Below are 11,680 nucleotides of genomic sequence, written 5' to 3'. Positions count from 1 at the left end.
AGGGGATATGAGATTGAACAGTGCTTTCTATTATTTATAGTTTCAGGTTTTATTTTTCCTAGTCATATTTGAAAAAATCACAATTTCAGATTTTTGTGAATAAACAGTAGCAGAGTCCGTCCTGATTTGCATAATGCATTTGTTTTCAACACAAAATATTCTGCCATCCTTTTTCTTTAACACAGGGTAGCACAATATGGAGTTGTTTGATGATGACCAGATGATATCTGTCTTACCACAAACTGTAACTAGTGCTAATAAAAAAAGGGGGTTGGAGAAAGCCTTTAGGGTGCTTTTTAATTTTTTTTGAGTCGTGTAGCCAGCATTCCCAGCTGGACTAATTTTAGTTACCTTTTCTCAAATACAGGAAACTCAAGCATCACCTAAAAGCTCAAAAATTAATAGGATATCCTCTAAAGTTAACATTTTTCCATCATCACGTATTTTAGCTCATGGCTTCAAATTGCTACTTTTCCTAGACTAATAGGCATGCATATGCCTAAAAACAGAACAATGCACTTAACAAAAAGAAAAGCAAGAGTATAAAGAAGAATAAAAACAAGCCTATCATATATAAAAAACAAGGCAGCCATTTGGTCTATAGGGGGTAAAGAGTTGGCTTGATTGGATTAGTATTTTACATAGATCAAACAGGACATGGCCCAGGACAAGTATTGAAACGGTCAGGATTAGAAAGACAGGAAAGGCACTCAAAAACCTAAACAATATAAAGGAGAGCCTCAATGAAAGGCTACCGTGGGTAGATGTGACAGTAAAATAGATGTTACTGCTAGAATAAAGGGAATATACCGGTAGGTAATCTAATGCTTGAGACTGATAGAGTTAAAAGGTGAGGCGAAGATAGATACCAGAAACATAAGTAACAAGCAAAATAGATATACAATTTATATGTATATTTATACATACCTCTATTAGCTATGGTTGCTGCATAACATAAATGAAACCCTTTTTGACCGATAACAAATACTCTATTTGCCAAGGGCCTAAAAATATTTCTGAACAAGTTCAATTGACAGCTGTAGTGCCTGAGAAATGTATTCATGTTTCAGTACATTAGAAGTCACATCAGACTGCATTAAAAACATGTAGACATGGACCACTGTTTAGGCCAATACGAATCACTTGATATTTCCGGACTCTGGAGTCCCAATCACAGAAGCAATAACATTTAATGAAGGCCGTGAAATTATCTCGAAATCAGAATAGCAATATACATTCCCAACTGTAGCAAAAAACATCATGGCAGTGGGTCAGGCACGTGAAAACAGCAGCCGCTGCTGCTAGTCATACTGGGACAATTCACCGAGCTAGTTGTGGTAACACAGGGAATGACAAAGTAACATTGAGGGCATCGTTGTGCTGCACTAGTGAAGTATGTTGGTAGTGCAAGACCAGCTCTTTTAAGGAGGAGTACAGATAGTAGGGCTCGGCAAAGCCATATCCAGTAGCCGTTTTGAGGATCATGCAGTGTTTAACATCGCCATCAACCCTGTAAAGACAACAAGACAGCAAATCCGTATGAGTTAGTGCAATTGAAAAAAACAAAAAAACAGATTAAACAAAGTGAAAGAATGATGTGTAATGTATATATATATATATATATATATATATATATATATATATATATATATATATATATGTATATATATAGTTAAGGCATTGCTAAACACAAATACACACACCGGTCAAGCCATAAGACTTGCTTTTCCCACAGAAATCTCACTTTAACCGTGTTCCCACTATTGCAAGGGATTCTGGGTAGGCACATGGAAATTAGCTCAACAAAGAACCAAAATTTTGCCTCATAAATCCACTTTATACATGGATTTCTTGGAGTATGTGTCTGCTGTATACAACAGCTTTGAAACAACTCAGCAAGAAGAGCAAAGCCAGTGAACCACTCATGGACAGCTGTTTCGTTGTTAATGTAACTCATCAGCATGAGGTTGGTTACTGACTTGCTATGGAGGCTTGGCGTTACTTGTAAAGTACATTACAAAAGTTCCCCACCTTTTTCCCCACCACAACTCTTAGTGTGTGTGTATATGTGTGTGTATATATGTGTGTATATGTATGTATATATATATATAAATAAAATATATAAATCTAATCTGCTGTTAATTTAGGTGAACATTCAATACAGTTACTTCTATCACAAATGATATCTAGAAATTTTGGAAACAGAAGGCTTATATCCCTATTTTAAAAGAATTAAAAGGAAGACCCAAAACGAACCCCCTCCCACCCCCCCACTTATTTAAGGTATACTATGAATGACTTAGTAGACTGTCGTCACTCCATATTCAAGTGCAGTGTGTACCACTGTGGTATATAATGGTGTTTTCTAAATAATAATTATTCTTAACTATCCAACTATTTGTATTGTCTACTGGCAAATTAACTACTGGTAGATTTACTGACAAATTAAATATCCCAGTATAAAATTAACCTGCAAAACTGAATTGCTTCATGTGTTGAAGCTGATCATCAGTCAACGATAGTCTGTCCAAGTACATTTAACCACATAACTTTCCATGTTGGAGAGTACTAGTCCAAAGGTTTATATTGCGGTAGGTAAAACTTTGTTAGGAAACTTCAGTAAGAGAAAAGTTGTGATTTAACCTGGTAAAGGATTTAAATCTCCAGTCTATGAAACTATTTAAAGCAGCTCTATCACCAAAACATACATACATATATAAAACAAACATCATCTTAATGAAATATTTGAACATATAATCTTGTGACCATGCTGGAATCAAAATGCACTCACAGGTCTTTGTGTTAGTAGAAAAATTGGTGCTTTATTTGTTCATCAATGGTGTACAAAAATCAATCGACGTTTCAAAGTTTCGACCCTGCCGGGTCTTTTTCAAGATTTTTCATTTATTCGTTTATATATTTGACGCCAGCAATTTGCACCCAGGCATATGAGACACAATTAATTATCTTTGGAGGAGAGTGCCAAGCTTCCACTTGTACACAAACACATATATATATATATATATCAACCTCTAGTGGAATCCTCCATACACATCTATGTTGTATTCTTCTGTTTATTAATGGTTTACCGGAAATGCTATTCTTTGGGTGCTAGCCTGTTTTCTTCTCCTCTGCCTGCTTGAAAATGCAGAATCATTGACTTGAGCAACAGTGATAATGCTTCAGAAATGTAGAGTACTCTTCTGGAGCATTATTTGCTGGCCAGTGGTGTAGCTGCCTCTGCATTTGTAGGCAGGTAGAAGATAGGAAGACAGACCGGCATGTGAGGGACTCCACTTCAGTATTCTAGCACTTGAAAACAGTTGTACATTTTAAAGTAAGAATGTGCAATGACATGAAGAGGTTTTGGTGCCTGCAGTGGTCCAGTAAATCATTATCTCTAGAAGAAATACATGTAGGGTATTAAAGAAACGTTCAGAACTTCAAAGCGAGCTATAAATTTTAAGACAAAATAGTAACACTGAAAACGTAGCTGGCTGGCTGGTTCCTCCCGCAAGTTTGGCAATTCGGAGCATTGCCGCAGGTTACCACGGCAACGCTCCGAGGATCTCGCGGGAGGACTGTACTCTGCCTGCAGCCAGAGGAGCAGTAGGCAGGATCAAGCTGCTCATCTCCACTGGACCACCAGGGCAATGTCCCCTCTACTTGGGGAAAAGATAAGAAGAGGGGACACAGTTTATTTATAAATTATTATTTTTTTAATAGTAATAATTTTGTTTTAATGTATTACACCTATTGCTTCCCCCAATATATAGGCAGCCCCCCACACACACACACAATACCCATCACCCACACACTGCACCCCTCACACATACATCACCCGTCACACACACACACACACACACAGAGCATCCCTCACAAATACAACACCCCACGCACAGAGCACCCCTCAGAAATACAGAATCCCACACAGAGCACCTCTCACTCACACATAGAGCACTTCTCTCACACGCAAACACCGCACCCCTCACACACACACAGAGAGCAATGGGGGTGGGGGGGTGGGACAAAAAAAATGTGTGCACACACAGCACTCCTCGAACACAGCAACCCTCACACACACACCGAACATCCCTCACACACAGCACAGTGTCTGTGCCAGTGTGTGTATCTCTATATCTGCATGTGTGTGTTAATGTGTGTATCTGTATGTCAGGGTGTGTCTGTGTATCTGCATGTGTGTTAGTGTGTATGTGTGTGTAACTGTGTATCTGTGTGTCAGGATAAGTATTTGTGCATGAGGATGTGTGTCAATGTTTGAATGTGTGTCAGGGTATGTATCCTTAAGTGTCAGTGTGCGTATATATGTGTCTGTGTATCTGCATATTTGTCAGTATAGGTGTCTGTGTATCTGCATGTGCATCTGTGTATCTACGTGTGTCAGATACATACACTGACAGACTTAAGGATACATACCCTGACACACAGATACACACCCTTACACACATGCAGATACACAGACACACATTGACACACCGATACATATACTAACAAACATGCAGATACAGAGACAGATATATAAATACCCTGACACACGTGCAGATACTGCACATAGATACATACACTGACACACTTAAGGATACATATCTTATGTTTCTTTGTATTTGCATGTGTGTCAGGGTATGCATCCTTAAGTATGTCAGAGTATGTATATATGTGTCTGCGTATCTGCACGTGTGTCAGTGTACGTATTGCTGTGTATCTGAATGTGTGTTTTTGTATATGCATGTGTGTCAGTGTGTATCTGTTTGTCAGTGTCTCAGGGTATGCATCTGTATGTATCTCTGTGCATCTGCATGTTTTTTTTTGTGTATCTGCATGGGTGTCAGAGTGTGTATCTATTTGATAGTGTGCCTGTGTGTATATATGTGTCTTTGTATCTGCATGTGTGTCAAGGTGTGTATCTATGTGTCTGTGTATCTGCATGGGTGTCAGAATGTGTATCTGTTTTTCAGTGTGTCTGTGTCTGTATGTGTGTCAAGGTATCTATATGTGTGTCAGAGTGTCTGTGTTTCAGGGTGTGTATCTGTATGTGTGTCTGGGTATGTATCTGTGTGTCTGACACACATACAGACACATACCCTGACACACATACAGATACACTGACACATATACATACCCTGACACACATACAGACACAGATACCCACACAGACACTGACACACAGATACATACCCTGACACACATACAATGTCTGTATCTGCTTGTGTGTCACATCTGCTTGTGTGTCAGTGCCTGTATCTCTCAGTGTCAGTGTGGATATTTGTGAATGTATGTGTGTCAGAGTATGTATCTGTGTGTGTCAGTGTCTGTATCTGTGTCAGTGTATGTATCGGTGTTTCACTGTATCTGCATATGTGTCAGTGTATGTATCTGTGTACTTGTATGTGTGTCAGTGTGTTTATCTGTATGTTTTTGTGTGTGTGTGTATGTCAGTGTTTTTATCTATGTTTGTGTCTGTACATCTGTACCTGTATGTATGTCAGTGTGTGTATCTGCATGTGTGTCAGTGTTTGCAAATGTGTATCTGCATGCGTGTCAGTGTTTGCGTCTGTATCTATATGTGTGTCAGGGTCAGAGGAGTAGCAGGGAGAGCCTGGGTCAGAGGAGAAGCAGGGAGAGCCTAGGGCAGAGAAAAAGGGGTATATGGACAGAGAAAAATGTATACATTTGAAATAAATGCAATTATATTAATTACAAACATTTTGCTAATGGGAGGGGTACAATTTATGGAAATGGGCTGCCAAGGGGTATTCAAGTGGGAAAAAGGTTGGGAACCACTGGTCTAGATGGAGCATTAAAGTGCCAGTAGACTCATAGAAATATTAAAGGGACCCTTCAGGCTTCATAACCATCTATGCTCCTGACACTGGTAATGGCGGAAGATGCTCCATGTACCTGTTCCACATAGGTAGTATGAGTAAGGGAGGTACGTTGTCACAGAAAAACAGTTTTCTTATACTTACACCACAGAGCAAGCATAGCAGCCGTTCCTACGGCTTTCTCGAATCAGGAATGTACCATCAGGCTTCTTGTGAAGCATCTCTACAGCCCGCTCACGATCAATTTTCCCCATGTACCAGGTGCGCTCCTCATGGTGTGGAAGGTCCTCGTCATCATCCATTAGAGAGTATGGGCTACAAGAAAAGCGGTAAAAAAAAGTGTTGCCTTCTTCCAAGTAGATATGGGACACTTAAAGGAACACAAACCTGTATTCCTGACCTTAGAGTGTTAAACCCACCATTTTGGTGGTTTTCACCTTCCGCATTATCTGATATTTTAAGATAAAAACAGCGTTGTTTATATATCATTACCACATTGATGTGCTTAAATTTGGACTTATTCTATATTTAATGTACAATATTTTGTATGATATTGACCACCAACATCTTCCCTTCATCATTAACTATGACTATCCTACCACTACTATAATAATTTAAGAGTCCAATTTCCATGCTCAGTCCCCACATGAACTTGTAGACAGTTCATGTTTACAGTGAAACCACAGTAAGTGCATGTTATAATGGACATTTATTGTGTCATTTAACCAGAGGTGAAATCCTAAGGTATTTCTTTACTGCATATTGAAAATAATTCAACTGGCATTCGAAACAACATTTGCAGGGTTATTTAGAAATGTGAAAATGCAAAGTGAATTTCAAATTTAAGGACAGAGCAGCCAAACTTAAAGCATAGCTGATGGAGAATGTTTCCCGTGGAACTATTTTGACATTTCATTTGAATTCACCTTGAATTCTCACTTTAGTAAACAACCCTGTTAGTGATAAACAGGCCAAAGTTTTCCTAAAAGGCAACAAGATTAATTATGGCACTTGATCTGTACATGGGGAAATACTACAAAAAAGTATCTGAATGGTTTAATACAAAATATGCTCTACTTTATGTAATTTATAGAAAGTGACAGCAGATAAGAACCATTCGGCCCATCTAGTCTGCCCAATTTTCTAAATACTCTCATTAGTCATGCATTTCAATCTCCATTTTCCTTTATCTTTCCTATTCATGCTGTCGTACCCCAGTAATTATTGATGAAAAACAATACAGATATAGTACAGATATAAGTTAAACTTGAGTACACATAGTTGTTTGTCACCATATAGATGTGGACCCTTTAAATCAGTTTCACGTGTCAGTAAACAATAACTTCTTAAATTATAGGCAGTTATAGAAATTAAAGAACACATTGGCAAATGGGCAAATAATAAAAGTAGTAGAAGTGGGATGTAAATATACTTACTCTTCAGGCTCATTCTTCACGTCTAGCCATTCGCTTATGTCTTTCTGACGAGCCCCTTTCCCATGGAGCCAGCTAAATTGTGAGAAATAACAATGAAATGTGAATGCTGGCAGTGTGCTTGTTTAATACAAGAATGAATGTAAAAAAAATAAGATAAAAAACAATGGAAATATTTTACAGCATTCTAAACTGGCAGATGAAGAGTATGAACAAAACATGTGATTAGATTAAAATCCAAAAATGCTTGTATTTCATTGATAACATGTACAACATATCTCCCATTAAACAGGTAATCAATGATAGACAGTGAACTTTACTGGATGTGGATGTAAAAATCTGAGAAACATGCGGATACAAAGACAGGTAACCACCACGGAGGAACTAACAAGACGACAATACAAACTATATATACAAATGATAGCAAGGATAAACATGGAAGGTTAGCCTAGGAAAACACAGATTTTGATAAGAATGAAAGCAAAAGTGACACACAACTGGAATACGTACACTAGGTATTGGTCTCTGAGTTTGCGTAGTTGCATCAAGTCAGGTTTTAAGCTGTTCATCATTTTGTCAATCTCCCGATTCTCTGAGGCTTGTTTTAATAAATCTTGCTCTAGTTGAGTTTTGCGGTCACGAATCTCTTTAACCCGAGATGCGAGCTTCTCCGCATTCAGCCGTATCCTGACCGTGTGACAAGGACAAAAAGCAAATGTTACTGACAGACATTAGAAAGAATAAGCTAGTGCAATCCAAGCATTTCCCAATGTGTACTAAAATGCTTAAAAAGCTTAAAATATGTTAAATATATTTCATTCAATATACATACACACACACACACACACACACACACTACTGCGCAAATGTTTTGTAGATGTTAAGAATGCTTTCAAAAATAGAAATATTAATTTTTTTTTATCAATTAATAAAATGCAGTGAGTTAACAGAAGAAAAAAATAAATCCAAATCAGATCAATATTTAGTGTGACCAGCCTTTGCCTTCACAACAGCATCAATTTTCGCACAAAGTTAGGGATATAGTCAGGTGCATGATTGAACAATTATACCAAACAGATGCTAATGATCATCACTTTAATACGTAGCTTGAAACACAATTATAAATTGAAGCAAAAACAGTATTGTTGGATGAGTCAAACTGGGTGACGATCAGACAAACACTGCTAACAAGGTGAGGTTGCTGCTGAAAACTGTTTCACATGAAAAGTCATACACCATGGCCAGACTTAGTAAAGCAACAAGACACAAGGTAGTTATTCTGTATCAGCAAAGCCTCTACAGGGAAACAGGGGTTTCCAGATGTTCTGTCCATGTTCTGTTGATGACCATAGACACAGTGGTCAGTCAAGAAAACGATTCAGCAGATGAAAAACAGATCATGTTTACTTACCTTCCCAATCAGAAGATGTCCAGCAGTGTCGTCCACTCAGAATTAGCAGAAACCAATGCATCCTAATTCACTCACCTACTGTCTGAATAAGTGTGGTCAAAAGTGGTGTGGAAGACTTGCTGCCAATAAGCTGTGCCTCCGATGTGGAATCAAGGTAAAGAGACTCAATTATGCACGACAACACAGTAACAAGGGTGACGAAAAATGGCAGCAGGTGCTTTGAACTGATGTGAACAAAATGTGAAATATTTGACTGTAGCAGAATTTTGTTTGCCAAAAAGCTGAGAACAGAACAAGAATGAGTGTCTGCAGGCTATAGTGAAGGATCCTTGAAAGTTTAGGACTGCAAATGGATTTTGATCAGAATTAAAGGGACACTATCGGCACCCAGACCACTTCAGTTTATTGAAGTGGCCTGGGTGCAGTGCCCCTTTTGCAATTAGTGCTGCAATGTACAACACTGCAGTTCCAGAGAAACTGCAATGTATACATTGCAGCACTAAGTCTGCCTCCAGTGGCTGACTCCCAGACAACCAGTGGAAGAGCTTCCAAGATCAAAACGGACCTTTGGTCCGGTATCTGACGCTGGACGTCCTCATGCTCTGCATGAGGACATGCAGGGTCAGATTTTTCCCCATAGGAAAGCATTGATTCAATACTTTCCTATGGGGAGGTCTAATGCGTGCGGCATTTGCTGCACTTGCACATTAGCACCTGCTCGTTGCAGAATGTCTGAGGGGGCGGAGTGTCCACCCAGCGCCGATGTCCCTGCGATGTGACCTGCCAAGAATGGGGTACATTGACGTTGTGGCAGGCTTATGCAATATATGATCATATAATGTAACTAAACCCCCATTATTTTTTGCTTAGGTGAGGTGTTTTTTTTATTTTTTATAATTCTTTATTTTTTCCATCTTGGTAGACATAGTGATAGCTCGTTAGCATATTAGCTTGTGCAAAAGCCAAGTAACATGTCATGCATTTGAACATTGTTATATAATAAACAACCATAGACATTGCACATTCATTGTAAGTCACATCTTCGTCACCGTCCACCAAGGAGTTTTGAATTAACTCTGAACAAACCCTAACTTGTGTCCCGTTCTATTTCCAACACGTTTCTTCACTAATGCTGACTTGTGATTTGCCCTCTTCTCTATACCACCTTTTAAAGATTCATTCATGTTTGGTGTGTTGTTGTGTTAATCTTTGGTGGGTATAGTTGTGTGACCAGGTATCTACATGGTACATTTAAGTATACGTATACGTTTGTGTAATGTGACTCGCACAGTGTTATTGTCTTTGTCACTAGCCTACATATATTGTTGTTGGCGACACAATTTGACATTTACACAGTAACCAGTTAAGGTGAGGTGTTTTTAAATAAAACTATTACAATCTGTAAGATTTAAAAACATTGTTTAGTGAATAAGCGAGTGTGCTGGATTGTGTATTTTGTATGATATATATATATATATATATATATATACATATATATAAATAAAATTACGCAGCATATGTCATACAGTGTGTTCCAAAAAATAATAATGTAGCAAAATAGCATATTCCACTAGCCTAAGAATGAACGTGTATACTATTTTACCACTGGGGGCAGTAGGACTAACAAGTTGTGCAGTTCAAATGAACTACGTAGATTGATGCCACATGAGCCAAGTAAAATGCTGCTCACCATTCAGCCCTAACTTATCTGCAAGTTATCCAGTTTAAAAAAAATGTAATAATTGATCTGTCGTCCACAATCTAGTCTATATTATTCATATCCGTATCCAAATCTTTTTGTAGAAAAGACACAGGTTTGATAGAAAATAGACACCATTCTCGCAGAGGGTCGTAAATATCTTATGTGAGGATCATAGAGTGAGGGGGAGATAAATAAAAAAACAAAAACAGGCAAACAGTGTAGAAGATGGTGCTAGAAGGGAAGAGTAAAAATGAAATAATTACTTTCTATCAACCTGTGTCTTATCTGAACTCAATGTCGCTTTAACCCCTGTATCGCAACTCAACTTTGAATTCTATGTGTCGTCTTGCTCAGAAATGCTTTAGACTTGAGAAAGGGAGGTTCTCCCGAAACATTGCCATAAAAAAAATCTGGTAGTCCAATAAAAAAAGGTATTACAAGATACAAAATTGTATCTGTTTTTTACATATAAATAATCACAAAGGAACACTCACACATTTCAGAGCTAATGCACCTAGCTCTGGTTTGGTGTGCTGTAGGGTGCGTGCAGGCGACCCTTTCCCTTGGTATCTTCCCAGGTAATCCTATGAGGTAACTTTACCGGGTGAAAGTAAGGCCAGACTGGCCCCCTTCAGAAGAAGACCAATCGCCGGCGGGGGAACGACAGCGGTCGATAAGTACATGGGGAGGGAGGAGAGGGGTTAATTTAAAAATAAATAAAAAATCTATTTATTTAGTTTTTTTATTTTAACTGAGTGCCTCGACCCCTCTATCAAATTTTTATTATATCTCCCACTCTAAGGAAACGGGGAGATCTGAGAATTCTTAAAGTATAAGGTATAAAGTGGATTTTTTTCCTTATGTAGTAGATCACCTTAATAAGCGCTCCCCTGTATATATATTTTCTGTGTTTCTATTTTTGGGTGTTTTACGGAAGGTTGCACTTAAGTGGATTAGCAGCTAATTTTTACACTTGCACTTTTTAAAGTATTCTATTTTAATACGAGCGCTGATACAAAATATAGATGAAATGTAGATCACCCATGTAGATCATCGCCTTTTCTCCTCACCTTTCAATCTCGTTGCTGTTTCCATCTCTGCGGCACTTTTCAATGTAATCTTTGCTGCATCTTTCTTGTGTCTGGCTCTGTTCTTCGAAGATCTTGATGGTTTCTTTAAAGGCCTCAATAGCTGTGCGTTTCATTTGCAACTCCTGGGATGGTATCAGGATAAAGAGTTAAAGACACCAACTTACAAATTGTCAACTTCCAAGAGTGTACAAAGCGAGTTA

At 38.3% G+C, this 11,680-nt stretch overlaps 1 protein-coding gene across 1 annotated transcript in view; it reads right to left on the bottom strand.

Moving 5' to 3' along the window:
- Window positions 1–262: 262 nt before the first annotated feature.
- Window positions 263–11,680, bottom strand: part of PIK3R2 (phosphoinositide-3-kinase regulatory subunit 2) — a 75,539-nt gene continuing 64,121 nt past the window's right edge. Inside the window, exons 12-16 of the mRNA XM_063455584.1 lie at window positions 11,460–11,602; window positions 7,787–7,963; window positions 7,280–7,351; window positions 5,988–6,158; window positions 263–1,510 (exon numbers count right to left, since the gene is read on the bottom strand). Of these exons, the coding sequence (XP_063311654.1) occupies window positions 1,321–1,510; window positions 5,988–6,158; window positions 7,280–7,351; window positions 7,787–7,963; window positions 11,460–11,602 (753 nt within the window). The 3' untranslated portion in view covers window positions 263–1,320. The remainder of the gene's footprint in view (window positions 1,511–5,987; window positions 6,159–7,279; window positions 7,352–7,786; window positions 7,964–11,459; window positions 11,603–11,680) is intronic.

Source organism: Pelobates fuscus, chromosome 5 (assembly GCF_036172605.1).
Source record: "Pelobates fuscus isolate aPelFus1 chromosome 5, aPelFus1.pri, whole genome shotgun sequence".
In the NCBI taxonomy this organism is placed as follows: Eukaryota; Metazoa; Chordata; class Amphibia; order Anura; family Pelobatidae; genus Pelobates; species Pelobates fuscus.
Note: the sequence above shows the minus strand (reverse complement) of the source record. Positions and strands in the feature narration are given on the sequence as shown.